The following is a 19,799-nucleotide window of genomic DNA, read 5'->3' as shown; positions in this document are numbered from 1 at the left end:
AAAATAGAAATTTACAGAATTTATTATAATAAATTGTTTTCTCTATAAAGGATGGTAGAGCCACCATACTTAGATCTTAACATCAGGGTCCCTGGGGTGTTTACAGAGGAAGTAGAAATATCACTAAGTAAAACAAATATGGGAAAAGCAAATAGATTAGACCAAGCATATGTAAAGGATATTCATATTAGAAGTGATAACTATAACTGATGATCTGATTTTCAAGGTATCTATTTCCATACCAAAGGTGTGGGAAAAGTCTTGAGACATTATTGATTTATAAAAAAGGTGCCTGAGAAAACATCAGCTCTCCAATGTATACAAAATCTTTAAGAAGGTCAACTATATGCCGGTTGAGGGCATCTTCAAGCAAGTATTAGTAGGGAGAAATCAGACTTTTGGGAAACAATATTCTACAATGGACTACATCTTTACAATTGGACTAAAAAATGTAGAAAATGTAAAATCCTATTTTATTTGGAAATTTTATTTTTATTATGGAAAACATTCAGCAGAACAAAACATCCCCTTACAGGCTGTCTTACAACATGTATCCTAACCAAATGAAGCATTAAGTAGAGAGTTGTGTGGTCACCCAAATGTTTACCATTTTCATGGAGAAGATCCACTGTAGACACTAGGTTATTGAGAGATTTCCTGTGGAAGGTGATGTCCATCATATGCTTCTGTTTACTATATGATACTGTGTTGGTTGCATTAAGCCACAAGACATTACTGAACCTCTGAAAGAGATCTCAAAAGAATTTGGCTACAGGAAAACCAAATGGATAAAGAATGTTTATTGCTCAGATTTCAACACACTTCTGGAAAGGACACCCTTTGGAGCCTGTCCAACAGTATGTATATCTAAGACAGACAATACGGATAAGCAATGTGCTGGATCTAGAGTTGAAATGGAGGAGAGCAGGCTGGATTATTTTCAGAAAATTGCAAAGGACTTTTACTGAAACCTAGCTTACCACAACATAAAAGGCCTATCTTTTCAATGCAAACGTGTTTACCAGGGGATGGTGGCAAGACCTGAAACCCCACGGCTTCTGAAGAACTAAATATGAGCACGAGACAGAGGGCAATGGAAAGGTACATAGTGGGTGTGAGCAGGCTGTGATGTATAACCAAACAGGAACTGTGAAGAAGACCAGGAGTAAAGGAAGTCATCAAAGGCATCTGTCACTATGCCAAATGGAATTCCTGAGCTCTTACTGAGGAGATCTTGAAGAAGCCTTAAGTGTCAGGCAATATATCAAGTAAATCTCATCCCTTTATGTGATATTCTCTGCCTTGGTGAATTCACTGTACAAAATAATTCTCTAGAGTCAAAGGTGAAATTCTACTCTCCGCACCCCCCCCCTTCCCATACCTGTCCTTTAAACTTCACAGTCCAGGTGGATAACAACTTTCTTTTATGCCACCCTTGTGGGACACTGACTCTGGCATGCTATATTCTCTTGGAAGGGCAGCTAGATGGCACAGTGTTTAGGCAGTCTGGCCTGGAGTCAGGAAGACTGTAACAGCAAGCACCCCAGGGTCCCCAGGGTGTCTGCCAACACAGGCTTCCAAACTGTCCAACCATTACATCCATCCATACCAAATCACAGTTACCAGAGAGGGAAGCATCAACATCTGGGTTTTCAAAGCCAGGGGACTCTCAACGGCTTCCCAGAGTCTCATCTGGTCAAATCACACAACACTTCTCAAAGTGAGCCCCAAAGCTAAGCCTCCCATCAGGGTTTATATAGCCTTCTCCTGGCTCAGAGAATGTAACAACCTTCTTGACCCACTGCCCAATCACAAAGTATCTCCTGAAAAACAAGCCTCCTACCGCAGGTCCAGGTGCACTTAAGCCTAGGGGCAGGGGAGATCTTAAAAATTTACATTCCCATTACAAAGACTCATCTTCCTGAGTTCAAATCTGGCCTCAGACATTTATTAGCTGTGTGACCTTGGGCACACTTAACTCTGTTTGCCTCAGTTTCCTTGTCTGTAAAATGAGTTGGAGAAGGAAATGGCAAACAACTGCAATATCTTTGCCAAGAAAACCCCAAATGGGGTCACAAAGAATCAAACACGACTGAAACCACTGAAGAACAACAACAAAAATTCTCTTGGGAGGTCTGTTCAAACTCTCCTCCTCCTTTCCTTCCTCTCTCCCTTCTTTTCACTTTCCCTCTCTACATTTCTCTTCTATCTATGCACCCTCCCTCTTCCCCAAAGAGAAAGAACAATGAATCTGGAGTCAGAAGTCCCTGGTTCAAATCTCACCTCTGCATCTTACTACTTATGTGATGCTACACAATTCACCTTCTTCTCTAGGATTCAATATTGTTGATTTTCAGTCAATTTTTCAGTTGTGGCTGACTCTTAATGACTCTATTTGGGGTTTTCTTGGCAAAGATATTGGAGTGGTTTGCCATTTCCTTCTCCATTTCATTTTACAGGTGAGGAAATTGAGGCAAACAGGGTGTAATGACTTGCCCAGGGTCACAGCTGGTAAGTGTTCCAGGCTGGATTTGAACCCAGGAAGATGAGTATTCCTGACTCCAGGCTGGCTGCCTATCCACTGTGGTACCTAACTACCCAAGAATTCAATATATTCCATTGTAAAATGAGGAGGTTGGAGTAGGGTAATGTGTAATGCCCCTTCTAACTTTAAACCTATGATCTTATGACATGGTATCTTTGACATGATAAAGGTGACTAGAAGTTGTGAGAGTCAGTTTTTTGAAGTGAAAAGGGCATTAGATTCAGAGTCAGAAAACTTAAATTCAAATCCCTTTTCTGCTATTTGCATGAGCTTGGGCAAAATGTGTTATTTCTCTGCTACTCAGTTTACTTATTTGTAAAATTGGGGTGGGGCTGGACTAGATCAATGCTTCCCAGCCTTGAAATCAGCGTTTTGTAAAAGCTCTGTGGCTTTTCAAGTAAGCAAACAAGCCTTCCATACACTGTGTATATAATGTCTTACACAGATATATAGCACTATTTTTCAAATGTATGCAGGTGCTCTTACCATGAATAGAACTCAAGCTAAAAGTGTTATTGAAATAATTGTTTCTGTCATGTATTGTCTTAATTATAATATGTACTAGTAGCACAGCTGCTATCATATGGGGTTGACAAAAGTTTTTTTTAAAATTAATGTTACCGAGGTGTCCTAGTTTAGGGAATTTAGAACCAATGGTTTGGAACTGCAGGCCTAAATAATTTTCTAGTGGCCTTCTATCTCCAAATACTGTGAGACTGAGAGTAGGCTAGAAATGACTGTCAAAGGGTCATTCAGTAGACTTCTGGAGATCATGAAAAATTTCCATTTATTTAAAAAATATCTCATACCATGTGCTCTCATGTGTCTGGCTAGAACTAGCTCTTTAAAGTCCATAAACACTGTTTGTGTCAACTCCCTTGCTTTCAAGTGATATACAGTTACCCCTTCCATGTGCTGATTTTCCCCATTGTGGCTTCAATATATCACAGGTTGGCATAAGAAATTAAACAGGAATTTTTTGAGAGCTTTGCAGAAGCCACAGATGACACATGAAGGCCATCAGATGATACAGAAAAAGTTCAGAAACTCATAAATGGATAAAATATATGTATAACATTATATAACATCAGCACATTTTATCTTTTAACATCATTTCTTTTCTATTTTATTTTATTAAATAATATTTTTATATTAATGCTATATATTAAAATATTTTTAATTTCTATTTTATTAATCTATTTATTTATAATAAATAAATAATAAATAAATTTATAAATCTATTTAAAATTAAAATATGCAAAAAATTAAAATTTGTGAAAAGAATGCAAAAAACTAGTCAATGACACACAAAATCTAGTATTTTTATTTAATTGACCTACACATAGCTCATAACCAAATATTTAACCCAAATTTTACAATAAAGTACTGCAAATACTCTATGAAAGAAAAAGAAAAAAATATCAGACTTCTTCTCTGGTATGAAGTGAGGGCCAAAATATTTTACCCGGATTTTCCAGATTGCACTGCCCCCCTAACCCTTGCAAAGTGGAAGGGATAACTGTGTAGCTAAGTGCTATACAGTTATTCAAATGCAGTGAATTCAAATCCAGCCTTACACTAACAGTGTGACCCTGGGCAAGTCATTAACCCTTATCTATAAAAGGAACTGGAGAAGGAAATGGCAAATCACCCCAGTATCTTTATCAGGACAATCCCAAATGGGGTCACAAAGAGTCAGACACCACTGAAAGGACTGAACAACAGCAGCAGCAACAACAATGATGTATAGGAATTCTCTGTCTTCATCCTCATGGGAGACAGTGTGGTAGAATGAGTGGAGAGCAGGACCTCAAGTCAGGAGATCTGGGTTTTTTCTACCTCAACCCTCTCTTCCCACCCCAGATACTTATTAATTGCATGGCCAAGGGCAGCTTACTTAACCTCTGAGGGCCTTTTTTCCTATCTGTAAAATTGGGAGAATATTGCTTAAGGCAGGGTTGTTGTAATAAGGAAAGCATGGCACAGCTGTGAATTGTGTTAGCAATGATTTGTTCCAAGCAGCAGTTAATCTCAATAGATCTCACAAAAAGCCTCAGATCTCCTGCTTAATTTCAAGGCAAGCAAGTTGGAGCCTGTCATACACATTTAGCATATTCAGAGTAATTTAATAGTCACTTAAAAAAATTCTTGCTAAGGACTCAGATACCAGTAAATTATTTCCTGTCACTCCCCAAACATTGGCTTAGAAAATTGTCTATGCATGTGAGTCGGCATTGTGCTTGTCCAGCAAACTGAACGGAAACCGTTTACAACTTTTGGTAAAAGTTGTTTACTGATTTCCTGGCCTTTGCTCTCTGGGGGTTGCTTTGGCAAGTGATCAGCTGCCCAGATGAGCACACAGCTGTCCTCAAGCTAGGGTCAGGTCAAGACAGGATTTGTGTTGAAAAAAAAAAATCATACTCCTAAAGAGAAATGCAAGCTTGATTTTCAGGAATGAGACAGTGGGACTTCACAGCCTTTGTGTCAGTGTCTATGGGCTTGTGCATCCATGCCTCAGAAGTTTGAGGTCCAGATAGGGTTTACTGATTTTAAAGTATCATTTTCATTCCTAAAGTCAGCTGGTCACTCTACAACATTGTGCTCTTCCCATTTCTTAATAAAGTTAGCTTTGAGCTTGAGCTTGATAGTTGTTGCTAGAAGCTGAGCAAAAATCCTGAATTGCTTACTTTTTTTTTCCAAATGCTTTATTAACTTCTGCTTTACTTCATTCATTTCCACCAGATTTTGGGTCACAAATTTTCTCCCCCCTTTTCCTACCTCCCCAAAATAGCGGTCCCCCAGGATATCACCTCCTCTTATTCCCAATTACATGTAAAATAGTATTAATAATAGTATATATATTTAAAAATTTGGTTTTAAAACTTTGAATTCCAGATTCATTCCCTTCCTCCCTTGTCACCCACCCTTCCTGGGAAGATAAGCAATTCAATATAGGTTATACATGTGTAGCTAATGCAAAATATTACCATAGTAGATAAATTGTAGAAGACTGATTATATTTCCCTCCCTCCTATCCCATCTCCCACTTGATCTATTCTCTACTTTGGTCCCTTCCTTTTCAGAAGTGGGTGCTTCCAACTTCCCTCCCCCCCAGCCTGCCCTCCCTTCCATCATCCCCCTCTCATCCCCCTCCCCCCACTCTCCTATAGGGTGAGATGCCCTATTTAGTGTGTATGTCAATCTCTCCCTGAGCCAAATTCAATGAGAATAAGATTGACCTATTCCCTTATGCCTTCCTGTTCTTCCCCTCCATTGTACCCATTTTCCCTTGCCTCTTCTATATGAGATAGTTTGCCCCATTCTGTCTCTCCCCATCTCCTCTCATTATATTCCTCTCTCACCTCTTAATTTCACCTTTTAAGTATCATCCTTCCTATTAGATTGGTCCTGTGCCCTCTATCTATGTATACCTGTAAACACATATATACATATTCACATATGTAATCATACAACTATATACCCTCTGATAAAGACTATATATATATATGTATTTCTGTTTCTATTTCTATTTCTATTCCCTTCAACTATTTTCATACTGAGAAAAGTTTCATCAATTACAATTATTGTTTTTCCATGTAGGGATGTAAATAGTTCAACTTTAATAAGTTTCTTATGATTTCTTTTCCCCATTTACCTTCTCAAGCTTCTCTTGCTTCTTGTATCTGAATGTCAAATTTTCTATTCAGCTCTGGTTTTTTCTTCAAGAATACTTGAAAGTCCTCTATTCCCCTGAATGACCATATTTTCCCCTGAAATATGATACTCAGTTTTGCTGGGTAGGTGATTCTTGGTTGTAATCCCAGCTCCTTTGACCTCTGGAATATCCTATTCCAGGCCCTTCAATCCCTCAGTGTAGAAGCTGCCAGATCCTGTGTTATCCTGATTGTGTTTCCACAATATTCAAATTGTTTCTTCCTGGCTTCTTGTAATATTCTTTCCTTGATCTGGGAATTCCAGAACCTGGCCAAAATATTCCTAGGAGTTTTCTTTTTGGGATCTTTTTCAGGAGGTGATTGGTGGATTCTTTCAACCTCTATTTTGCCTTCTGGTTCTAAAACATCAGGGCAATTTTCCTTGAGAATTTCTTGGAGGATGATTTCTAGGTTCTTTCCCTGATCATGGCTTTCGAGGTAGTCCAATAATTTTTAAATTATCTCTCCTGGATCTATTTTCCAAGTCAGTGATTTTTCCCATGAGATATTTCACATTGCCTTCTATTATTTCATTTGTTTGGATCTGTTTGACAACATCTTAATTTCTCATCAAGTCACTAGCTTCCCTTCACTACATTCTAAATCTGAAGGAATGATTCGCCTCAGTAAGCTTTTGAGATTCTTTTTCCATCTGAAAAATTCGGCTTTTTAAGGCATTCCTCTCCTCATTGCCTTTTTGATCCTCTTTTGCCATTTGAGTTAGTCTGTTTTTTAACTTGTTATTTTCCTCAGTCAGGCTGTTGATTCTCATTTCATAATTTTCTTGTATCGTTCTCATTTCTCTTCCCAATTTTTCCTCCATTTCTCTTATCTGCTTCTTAAGGTCTTCTATTGCCTTGTAACCAGATTGTATTTTCCTTTGAAGCTTTTGGTGCAGGAGTTCTGACTTCACTGTCTTCCTCCTATTCCATGCTTTTCTCCTTTTTGTCCCTAAAATAGGAGTCTAATGTTGGATTCTTCTGTTTGCTTTGCTTCCTTTGCCTGGTAATGTTGCCACTCAATTACTTGACTTTTGGGCTTTTTTTTTTTTTTTTTGCGACAGTAGGACTCTGTTACCAGACAGAGGAGCTTCGTTGCAAATGCTGGAGTTTTCTCAGCTGCTGGAGGTATTAGTTGGGTGCCCTCTCTGAGGCGTCCACATGCTCTGGCAAGCTGGTCACCCACCCCAGGACCTCCACCCTAGACTTCAATCCAGATCCAAGAAGGTTAAAGCAAACCCTCAGACTGGTTCCTTGGTCCCCCTACAGTCTGCAGGCCAGGAGCTGAAGCTGCAACGTGAGTCTGGCTGCCTGAGGCTTCTCAGCATCTTCTTGCCCCAATGCTCTCCCAACTACTGGGTCCCAAGGTCCACACTGCACTGACCTCTCACTTTGTCCTTAGCATCTATGTGTTGATAATTCTGGAAATGGTCACAGCTGCTGGTGATCGGGAGTCCCTCCAGCAGGTGGTTGGTCAGGCCCGCCTTGGGGCTAAAACCTCAGGCTCATGCAGGCCTTGGCTCAGGCCCCAGAGCACTGCGCTGGCCACTTGCTGCTGGCCTGCCAGGCTGTCCTAACTGTGAAGTTAGCTTCTCTGTGTCATTTTGTGGGTTCTGTAGCTCTAAAGTTTGTTCAGAGTCTCCTTTTACATGAATTGGGGAAGGTGGAAGCTGGAGCCGCATGGAGGTCCTGTTTCTACTCCTCCATCTTGACTGTGAATTGCTTACTTCTTGCTCCTGAAACTTACTAGCTGTGTGATCCTGGGCAAGTCACTTAACCCTGTTTACCTCAGTTTCCTCTTCTGTACAATGAGCTGGACAAGAAAATGGTAAACCGCTTCAATATCTTTGCCAAGAAAACCAGAAATGGGGCCATGAAGAATTGGACATGACTGAACAACTCTTCCTCCTGAAACATTAGTTTTGCCAATTAAACCTTCAGGGTAAGGTAGAGATGATTTTCAAAGGCACCTGAAGACTAATCCTATACTTTCCAGAGGTAGCATAAATTGCTCCATTCTTGAAGATGAAGCACAGCAGCAGAATTAAAGATTTTGCTCATTTTTTGGAAAAAAAAAAGACTGGATTTCTAGTTTCCAGCCTCATGGGGATTTTCTAAATCTGTCCTGAGCATCAAACTGTGCCTTTTTAGAGCTAGAAGTCCCAAGCTGGGTGTAATGAAATCTATTTATATTGTCTCATTTCCAGTAAAAGACACTGAAGCTAAATCTTAGTTGGGGGAATCTTAGTCCAAGTGATTTTGGGAATGAATTAAAACACCTACCCTGGACTTCAGTGACTTTAGTGAAAAGTCCTGGCAACCCTACTTTATCACCCATCTCAGTGGACCAAACAAGGGAAGTTCAGTACCCTTGAGTTTGCAGGTCCAATCCACAAAGCATCATGGAGGCTTCCTTTGACAGAGAATATTGTCTTATATGTGAGAATCAATGATATGCCCTTGGACTTGGTAAAGAAGGCTAAACTAAGTAGAAAAAAACAAGAAAGAAAGCAATATTTCATTTTATAGGGGAAAAAAGTGCTTAATTGCAGCTTTCATTGTTAGGCTGATTAATGAGTTACTTTACAGGATAGTGAAAGGAGGGCTAACTCTAGCTTTGTCTGGGGGTGGAGGTGGGAACTCTGCTATTGCTGTTCATTGCAACCTCATCTCACCTGAATTAAAATCAGTGTGTTCTAATCCTTCCTGGCACTGGAATAAGATGACCTTAGTGCCAGCAAGCAATATTCTGCTTGACTGAGGTGCCTGCAGGGCAGCACAACTTATTTGTCCAAGGAGGATTTCTGGAGGGTTTTTTACCCTCCAGATGTTGGGAATGGGAGATGGGCTCACTGCTTACACTGGTGGCCTCAGGGTAGGGTGAGGGATTTGGGAAGAAGGTGGTAGAAGAAGTGAAGATACCTTTATACATCAGATTCTTGTACTCTAATTGGGTTGGGGCTGTGGTATATTGCAAGATATAGGGGGAAAAAGTACTCTTTTATAATAATAACCATAATAATAAATGCTATTATTGATGAGGCACAGGCTCTGGGAACCCCCTTGAATTCTGATTGAATCTTCCCATTTGATGAGGCATTTGCCTGAAGCCATAAGCCTTTCTTTGTAGCTAGGCCCAAACCTTGGTTACTAGCTTGGCCCTCCATTATGCAGCTAGCCCCCACCCTTGATCCTCCCAAAATATCAATATCCAAATCTTTCCCACCCTTGAACTGGCCTAGCCATTGTCTGTTTCTCCAGGTAGCCTCCAGCAACTTCCCCCATTAATCACTCATTTACTGGAGTCAGACCTTATTGACTCCTCCTGAAGACCCTCCCCAAACTCCTCCTCTAGACCACTCCTAGATTCCTCCCACAACCTTTCTGTATATAAGACCCCATCTTGCCTCCATGTGGTGTGAGAGCACCATAGAATTTTCTAGCACAGATGCTCTGTGTCAGATGATTCTGGCCCAATTACCCAATGCAAGCATCACAGATGCTGAGGTTCCTTAAGAGTCTACCCAATATGGTGAACTTTTAATACATTTTACTTTTCTTTGGCTGAGAGAAGACTTGAGTCGAATTCATTCAGCAGGACCCAGTGTGTTGGTATTTTGGGGTCTTGAGCACCCCTAAACCTAACCACTTCATTTTTATGATGACCTTCTTCATGATCATATCTGTTACAAATAAAAGTAGCACAGTAGCCAGTTGGTTCCAGTCACTACTATGAGCAAGCAGAGATAAATCAACTAGCTAGGAGAACTGAGCACAAATATTGGCTCAGCCACTTGTTAGTCATTGGCTTAGACAAGTTATTTCTACTTTTTTAGTCTCAATTTCCTCATCTGTAAAATGAGAATGTTTATAAGACCTACCTCCTTGGGATGGTGGGAGGGATGTACTTTGTAGGCTGTGAAGTCCTATAGAAATATGGGATATTGTTATTATGGTAATGTGCTAGTGTTTGCCTCCAAGGAAAGTCATATATCCTGGTGAAACAGAGCAGAATAAGTATTTCCCTCCATGAGAAGCATTTTCAACAGAACCTAGCTCTCTTCTCATCAGAGAGCAGGAAGTGACTCCTAATTAGCAGAGTGGGAAGCATTGCTTTTGGGTTGTTTCCAAGGATGAGGATCATCTATTACACTACCAGTGGACCACTGACTACAGAGCCCTGAACCTGCAATCAGAGGAGAACTAGGTTTGAATACTGACTCTCCACACCTTCTAGTTGTGTGGCTTTGACCAAGTCATTTCTTCTCTAGATCTGTTTCCTCACCTGAAAAATAATGGTGCTAATAATACTCATGCTACCTATCTCACTGGTTATTACAAGGAAAGCACTGCGTAAATTGTAAAATCCTATGGGAACATGTAGAATTAAAGTTCCTTGAGGGCAGGTGGTATTTCATTTTTGTCACTTATCTGGTACATAGCAGGTGTTCAACAAATCTTTGTTGAATTTCATTGAATGTGAGCTATTATATTTTATTTAAATGAGAGCAAACCTAGTATTTGCTCTCTTTACCAATGACCATCTGTTAGCTAGGAAATCATTTAAAAAGAATTGTCCACCAAGTTAATGACCTTTATATTCATTGGCTGGGCAGAGAGAGGAATCTTCAGTCTACATTCATATACTATATGAAAGGGAGCAGTTTCTTATTCCCCACCACAGTTGGTATAGTGATAGAAAGACCAGAACATAACCAGAAGGTGTTAAAACAACTATAAAAGATGTGTCCATCCCTTTATCCTTCTGTGTGGTGGAAATGTCCCTCTGATTGGGTCCCTCCTCTCCCTCCCTCCATGTTGCTTTGAAAGGGAGTTGGTGTACCCTGAATCTGTTGGGAAAAAGAGACATGCATTTATGTCTGTCAAGAGACAGATTAAACAGTTAAAAAGATATTGTCAAATAAAGCTTCAAGAAATGCATCATCTGGCAATTTAAAGTTGAGCTGTGTAGAGGACTAGACCTTAGAAAATGATTATGAAGATTCTATAATGAAACAAAGGAGTTCTAGGCCCTGAGGTACCAGGAGTTGTGGGTTACTTTTGCTACACATATATCCTACATATATGCCTCATTACCATTGTATTCTAAGTTTGAACCACTGTTTCTGTGGTCAATGTATGTATCTGTGGAGGAATGTATCCCAGGTTTATGAGTCAAATGGTTTTTACCTACTGTGCTTACAATATCATCTTAGTAAATGCCTTTGCTAAGAATTAATTGTGTCTACTGGCTGATTGTTAAGAGGAAGTATACCAGTGGGGACTCAGGAGCTAAAATATTAAGAGTAAAGAATCTTAGATGGCAACCACTCTCTGGGGACCCAACTCCCTGTAAGTGTAAGTGCAAGTTAGAATATCCTGGAGGGAGTGTTAAACACAGATGGCAAATTACTAAACCAGGGACATAAAGCAGCAATCCTATGAACCTCTTAGGCTGGAGGACTGAATGTCACTATAATGAATAGAAATTGAGCCTTCCAAAGAAAGCAACAAGTAGATTGTATGAAAATTTCTTAACAGAATAATAAAGGCTACAAATTTGCACTTATATCAACTTTTCACTTTTCTCTCTCACAATCTTTGCCCTTTAATTTAGTATGTCCTGGATTCCACTTTAAATTTAACATCTATCTGAGGGATTATTTTAATTTATCAACAGGCATTTGGGATGCCAAATTGCTGTTGCACAAGGTTTGTTTGTTTTTTAAAAAATGTAGTAGCTCATTCAATCCTAATAATCCTAGAGCTATAATGTGTTGAGTGAGGTATGGGACAAAGAGACTTGAATACAATATGTGGAAAGTCAGAAGCTGGCATTTTAAGTTGTTGTACTGTCATTTCAGGCATTTCTGACTCTGTGACCTCATTTGGGGTTTTCTTGGCAGAGATACGGGAATGGTTTGCCATTTCCTTTTCCACCTCATTTTACAGATGAGGAAACTGAGGCAAATAGAGTTAAGTGATTTTCTAAGGGTCATACAGCTACTAGGTGTCTGGGGCCAGATTTGAGATGAGTCTTCCTGACTCTAGGAACAGAATTCTATCCACTGTACCATCTAGCTGCCCTGCTGGCATTTTATTTAGTGACTACTTATTTCCTGTTGTTGAATGAATAGTACAGTGGCAAGAGTTCTGGATCTGGCATCAGGGGACCCAGATTCAGATCCAACTTCTTCTGCTTGCTATGTGTGTGTCCTTGGCTAAGTACCTCAATGTCCTCAGATGTAAAACAAGGAAATTGGATTAACTGATGCTTCTAGTTCCAAATCTATGATAATACGATGCAGAATCATAAGATCCTAGTTACTGGGGAGTGAACGGGACTACAGAAACTGACTAATTTATCCTATAACCTCCCTCAGGAACAACCTCTGGTGTCAAGAAGGTCAATGTTTAACTTAAATCCTTCATATTTCAAGCATTTTATTGATGGGAGTTCTCTTCCACTAGTCCAGATTACTCTTCTTTCTTCCTGAATTCCTGTGGCTTTAAAAAAAATCCATTGCCCAGTACTTAGGCCTCTGGTGCCTGGACCTTCTGGTGTCCTCAGATGGCAAGTAACACAGTCTGTTACTTGGCCTGATCCCATTGCATAGTCATGGCCAGAACTTGCCCGCCTCTGTGGTAGCCTTTGAGAACCTGAAGTCAGCTTCATGTACTGGAATCAGACTTCGACTCATTCCTATTTCCTCTAGTTCTCCCTTGGAGGAGTAGGGCCTCAGCTGGTCCTTTCACCTTTGTTTTTTCTTCTGCTTAGATGCTCTGAATTCCTTTAAGCTTCCCCTCTGTCTAATTATCATCATCTTTCTGGCTCTCAGTGCTCTCCATGCCCCTCTTGTATGGCAGAGCCCCAAAGAACAGCAATAAATGACAAGTACACACGATCACAGTGACAATGGACTGGTGGGGAGGAGATTGGCAGCCAGTTTTGGCTCTGGAGTTTGTTGATGTCTTGAGTGGCTGGTACTCTTATTTTGAAATGAGAGAGGGAACTGGGCAAGATATCCACTATCTGAGGAATGTGTGGGAAATGCTCATTCTCTTCTGTTTAACTAGGATATCAACTTTTCCAACTCATACTTTCTACTCAGTACTGGAAAAAAGTGTTCCTATCTAAAAATGACAATAGGTGGAAATACTGTGATAGAAAAATAAAGACACAAAGGCTGTTGAGGAAATTCAGCAGAGATTAACTTGGCACTAGCCAGGAATTGACAGCCTTAGGAGGCATTTTTCAGAAGAAAGTACATGTATAAGTCTTAAGCTATTTCCGATTAAAAGGAGTTTATTGACTTCCTTTTAAATAACCAGAAAGAGTGAGTGGGTCCCCAAGGTAGGAGATTTGGGTTGTGGCCCTGACTCTACTCTCCCTTATCAGCTACACGACCTTGGGAAAGTCATTTAACTTTTCCAAACCCTAGCTTTCTCATTTACAAAATGGGGATAATTATGCTTGTTGACTATACCTTATAGAGTTGTAAATGAGATGATTATGTATGTAAAATATACTGTAATCAAAAAGCATGAAATAACTTTGAGTAGTTATTAATTTTAATTAAGGCAAAACTTCAAGATGAAATTTTTTCCAATCTAGCCTGGAATGTCTTCATGATAGGAAAGCCAGCAAAGAATATTGACCTTTTATATTACTTGAGAGAGAAATCATTTAACAAAATCAAGAAGCTTTCTACAAAGCAAATGCAATCACACAAACCATTGAGAATATATATTTATACTATTTCTTGTATATGGAGATCACAGGAACCGACAAACTTAAAATGTACAAAATATGAATGTGCTATGAAATTCCAAATACTTCTTTGCCAAAATGTGTTGTGTTTAGAGTTGAGAATGTGAAGTTACAAAAAAAATATAGTGACTTATTAGAATTATAGTTTATAAATGGATTTTTCTTATGAACTATGACAATCATCATTAAAATATTTATGCTTGTATCCATTTTGGTTCTCCCCTCAATGCACATTTCTGCGACCAATGTCCCATGGCTATTTCTCCTCAGATGCTATTCTGGAAGGTTCTTCACCCTCTCCTCTTGGGATGGTGGGTCCTTTCTGGCTTGGGATGGCAGGAAGCACCCGGCTTGTCCTTAAAGTTTCTCCAGACAGAACTAGCAAGAAAGAATAAAGCAGATGTTTTTGAAAAATCCCTTAACTCAGGGACATGGTGAGAACTGATAAAGAGAGAATTCAGTTTAACTCCAGTATTTATCAAGGGTCTTCGACATGTAAGGTTTTGTTGGAGGCAGCTAGGGCTGCAAAGACAAACAGAAATTGTTCTTGTCCTCTAGCACATCTTAAAGAGCTTATATTCTGTTCTTTTGGAGTACAATACAGAGACTTAGAGATAGCTTTGCACCTTGTAGAATGGAGCTAGTTAGTATCTGGATTGTAGAAGAAAAAGAGGGGGAAATGTACATTTTTTTTAAACTGGCAAATAAGTCTTCATACAAATTATAAATGTCAAAAACAACTACAGGACCTGGCCAAGGATTACTAAAACATGATTAGGCTGATTGCAGATTCCCAGCAGTATTCCCTCTTGGGTGTGGCAAGAATTACATGAGTGCTGACCAAGTAAATGCATGACTCCAGAAATATGTTCACAATTTGCTTTACGGTTTAAAGTGTAATGCAAACCCTGAAAGGATTCTAATTTAATTTTACCCATTTTGGGGGGATAAGTGGGGTGGATAGAAGCAACCCCCCAAAAATAATAGCAATTCATATATTTGTTACATACATACATCATTTCCTTTGATCCTTAAATAAAAAATAAAACCAACAATACCCCAAAACAAACTCTGTGATGTGAATACAAGTTTAATTATTTTCACTTTACAGATGAGAAAATTGATGCTCAGAGAGATTAAGTGACTTGCCCATGGTTACATAACTCATATCTGAGATGGGATTTGAACCCAGGTCTCCATAGTTTCAATTCCAGCACTCTATTCACATGTCCACTCTGCTTCTGAAAACAATATGAAACAAGAAAACAAAACCCCATAACTCTCCTCTTTTCTACATTTACCTAGATCTAAATCTGAAACAAGAGTTCCACCTTCTTTTCTCTGAAAAAGCCTCAGATGGTTCGATTTTTAAAATGATTTTAAGATTGATGAGGCTTTTAAGTCCTGCTTAAATTCTATTGGCCTTTTTCCAGTCCCAACTACAGTTTAATCCTCTCTTTGACTCTCTCTGTCTCTGTCTCTCTCCTTCCTTCCCTCCTCCCCCTCCCCCTTGTAAAAGAGCAAGTGGTTCCATTTCCAGAGATTTATAGGCAAACTAGAACCTACTCTCCTGACTCAGAAGAGCCCACCCTTTTGATTCTCAGTGATCAATCATCTTCCACACAACCCCAAATCAGTGGGAAAAATGAGAAGTTGCTGTGTCATCCCAACAAAGTGCATGGCCCTGAGAAATACACCTAGATCCAGCTCCAATTCATTTGAACAGGAAAGGCACCATTGCATGGTGGTTAGCCTTGAAGCCAGAAAGAGCTGAGTTCAAAACAGTCTCTGCCAGATGCTGTCAGTGGGGCAACTCCTCAAGCTCTCAGTGCTCCTAGCAACTCTGTTGGAGAAAGGTGCTGACCTGCTCTGGAAGGGCAAGTTTCTTCGTCCAGGGCTTTTTTCTACCAAATAATCCACAAGTCCAGTCCCCATCCCTCCCCCTTGAACAGCTGCCTCTTACCCCTTAATACATAAGCTTTCACTGAGAAACACCATGATGCAGCGAAAAGAGGGGCACCTGGGGCTTCCCATCCTATCCTTGACACTTTGGCTGTGTCACCATGGGCACAAATTAGCATCTCCTGTTCCAGACCCTTTAAGATTGCAGATGAACTTGATACCAATGTACAACAGTACTAGATAGGAGATACTAGACACGAATCACACTAAATTCTGTTGTAGAAATTTTCCCAGAATTAATATGGCAGTAGGGCTAGAGCCAGAGAGAAAAAAAGCCTGACCTTTCTCTTTGGGGTCAGTCCTCCTTCCCTCCCCATGAATCTGTGTCCATGTTAGCTTGGAGTCAGAACCTCTCATAGGAGAGAGTTCTCAGGGTCAAGGGTCATATTTATTATATGTCAGTCTCATGAAATTATATACTTGTTGGAAAGAGTCTTGATTCAAAATGCTTATTCTGAAAAGAAAAAACAAACCAACAGGGCCATAGTATTTAGATTCATTCACGTCATCACATAATCTTCCCCATGTGCATGTGCTGTGCTAGGAGCTCACACTCATCTATGGAATTATCGAGTTTGTCCTCTTGTTTTCTTCTAGTTGCAGCTACGGACAGGCAGCATGGTGTAGTGGAAATAGGGCTGGACAGAGTTCCAAGAGAGACCAAAGTCACGTGACCTTGCCCAAGTCACTTAACATCTCTGACCTCAGTTTCCTCATCTGTAAAATGTGGATCACACTACTCACTCTAGAAACTGTGGGTTTGTTGCGAAGAAAGTGCTTTACAAATCTTAAAGCATCAAGTTATTAGAAAGGCTCTTATCGTATTTTCATTTAAATTGATTGGGTAGCTAAGAAGGGGAAAAGTCTACTAGTCACTGAGAGCCACAGGATGGGACTGCTGCTACCTTTGAATTCTATTAACCAGCCTGTACTGCTTTTCCAAAATGCATAGTGTAGCAGGGAACTGACTGGGAATCCCTGGCCAAATGAATTCCCCCAACCCACTTGATAGGGCACTTAGGTGGTCATTTGGATGAAGCACCTGAGCCTGGAGTTAGGAAGACCTGAGTTCAAATATGGCCTCAGACACTTACCAGCTGGGTGAGACCATTGGGCAAGTTGCTTAACCCTGTTTGCTGCAGATACCTCATTTGTAAAATGAGCTGGAAAAGGAAATGGCAAACTACCCAGTATCTCTGCCAAGAAAACCTCAAATGGGTTCACAAAGAGTTGGGTATGACTGGAATGACTGAACAACAACAATAACAAAGTCCACTTGATGAAATTACAGGATGTAAGGGGAAAGTTATAGAGTCTCAGATATTTGGAAGGCAGTGTGGCATAGTGCATAGAACACTACTACTTGACATCAGGCAGAACTTTCTTAGATGCACAGATTAACTGTGTGGCCCTGGGCAAGTCACTTATAGTTCTAGTTTCCTCATCTCTAAAATGAAGAAGTTGGACTTGACCTTTTAGGTTCCTTCCAGTTCTAAACCTATGATGTTCTAATATAATGGTTCACACTTTTCAGACTTTAATGAGGACCATTTACTTCCTATAAATGTTTTTTCCCTTTCAGACTTTGGTCAAGGTGAAATAAGTACAAGGATTTCTTCTACTTCCCTCCTCCTTTAGAAGATTTGAAGAATTCTTCAACTGGATGAAATTTCAGGGCAACTAGCCATTGGTTGTCTGAAGAATCACTCTCCCCATTGACTTCTAAAAATTAAGAGAAACCTCTGAAAAAGAGGACTGTCCCTGGCAGTTGAGAAGAGAGTCAGTTGCATAGGAGGAACTCAACTCTTGCGAAGGAATTACTCCTTACCTTTTCTTTGATGCTTCTTCCAGAGTGCAGCAGGGGAAAGGATTTCTTTCTCCTTTCTCACCCCATTTGCAATGGTGTATTACAGTGGGCAAATCACCCAGTAGAATTTGTGCCCATCACAGAGGAGGACCAGAGGGTCCAGTTGCAGATTCCGGCTGAGTTGCAAAGTGGAGCAAGTGTAGTGAACCCAACAGAACAACATGCCAACAGAAATACTCTGTGCATGTGTGTGTGTGTGTGTGTGTGTGTGTGTGTGTGTGTGTGTGAAAGAGAGAGAGAGACAGAGGGAGAGAGAGAGACAAAGAGAGAGAGACAGAGATAGAGAGACAGAGACAGAGAGAGTGTGAGAGAAAGAGTGTGTGTGTGTGAGAGAGAGACAGAGAGACAGAGACAGAGAGAGAGAGGGACAGAGAGAGACAAAGAGACAGAGAGAGACAGACAGAGACAGAGACACACACAGAGAGACAGAGAGAGAGACAGAGACAGAGACAGAGAGAGACAGAGACAGAAAGACAGAGAGAAAGAGAAAGAGAAGATATTAGGGTCCTGATGTGCCAGGGATGTGAATTGCTTTGGCCTATGTATACACTTGCTGTGTTCTTTGTGTAAGAGCATGTCAAAGGTTTGTAGAGAAATGGTTTATGATCTCTTCTTTGAGCTAATTGTGACCTTTGCTGATTATTAGAGGAGAATGCACCAGTGGGGACTCATAAGCTATGTAGTTTTTGGAATTCAGACCCACAGAATACCTTGAGCCTGTAGAAATGGTCTTCCTGGGGACCCAGCCTGTGTGTGTTATTTGGGGTGGTGGTGGTATGCAAGGGAGGATGCTACAAAAAGGAGAATATTTGCATAGATAGTCAGATGTTGGGGTGGGCCAAGGTTATAGGGGTTTACCACTTTGATGGATCAGAAATTCTATGGCAGCCACATTCCAGGGAGAACAATGAGATTTTGCTTTTTTAAGGGACAAAATGGAATTTTCCAATGACCTGGAAAATTTCCTAGGGAATGAGGGGCTTATAACGCAAGTGAATGAAGTGTATGAAACTCTCAAAAGGAAACGATGAAATGTCCTAGGATGTTTTCCCAGAGGAAATTAAGGCTCTTTTCACACATCTATCTGGTCTTTTGTTATCCCTTGTAGGATAGGACTGTTACTAGAATTTCCCTGACACAGCATCTTTCCCCTAACTAATAATAGGGGAAGGTCCAGGAGGGGGTTCTCCTCCTTCCCTAATCCTTAGGGACTTTGTGCTTGTCCTTCATTTTTGAAAAGGACCATAGTATCAGGGAAATGATAACATGACTTGCAGTTGACTTTGATTTGAGTGAGAGAGGGCTGTGCAAGGTCACCAGCCTCACTTTCTCCTCCACAGTCATATGGATCCAGTGACCAGAGATATTCATTGGGATGACTGGAGATGACCCAGGATGCAATGGGAGACCCTGGCCCTTTTAGGCTAAGGCCTTTTCACATACTCACTTAGAGTGAGGTAATGCCCATTCAGTGAATAGGTCTCTTTAAGAAGTGAGTCAAAGGATGGCCCCCTTTAATTAGAAAAAAAGGAAAAAAATCAAACTGGGAGGGGAACCTCAGGGTTGCTGTTCCAAAGAGAAACAGTTATCATTGACATTCACTGTAAGCCAGAAGGGCCCAAAATACAGCCATGAAGTGGAGATTGGGCAAGGGACCTATTGTGATCCAGTCTATGATCTTCAGAATGAAAAACTGGTCATCTTCTAAAACTAAGAACAAACACAACCTGTGAATAGACCAAGCTGCTTGAATGGGAATCCAGCTAGTTGGGTAACTCAGCTCGTCCTCTCTCTCCCCCCGTCCTTCTCCTCTCCAAAGGAAGGTCAATTTTGAATACCATAAGCTGCCCACTTCACTTGGAGTTTACTGACTACATTCCTTCCTTCCTTCCTTCCTTCCTTCCTTCCTTCCTTCCTTCCTTCCTTCCTTCCTTCCTTCCTT

At 40.4% G+C, this 19,799-nt stretch overlaps 1 protein-coding gene across 1 annotated transcript in view; it reads right to left on the bottom strand.

Moving 5' to 3' along the window:
- Positions 1-12,255: 12,255 nt before the first annotated feature.
- The window catches only part of ANKRD55 (ankyrin repeat domain 55), a 110,138-nt gene continuing 102,594 nt past the window's right edge, over positions 12,256-19,799 (bottom strand). Inside the window, exon 11 of the mRNA XM_069096543.1 lies at positions 12,256-14,406. Coding sequence (XP_068952644.1) covers positions 14,285-14,406 — 122 coding nt within the window. The 3' untranslated portion in view covers positions 12,256-14,284. The remainder of the gene's footprint in view (positions 14,407-19,799) is intronic.

Source organism: Petaurus breviceps, unplaced genomic scaffold, assembly GCF_028583685.1.
Source record: "Petaurus breviceps papuanus isolate PSGF00001 unplaced genomic scaffold, PetGlider_PUasm1.0 229, whole genome shotgun sequence".
Lineage (NCBI taxonomy): Eukaryota > Metazoa > Chordata > Mammalia > Diprotodontia > Petauridae > Petaurus > Petaurus breviceps.
This window is presented reverse-complemented; position numbering and strand designations above follow the sequence as displayed.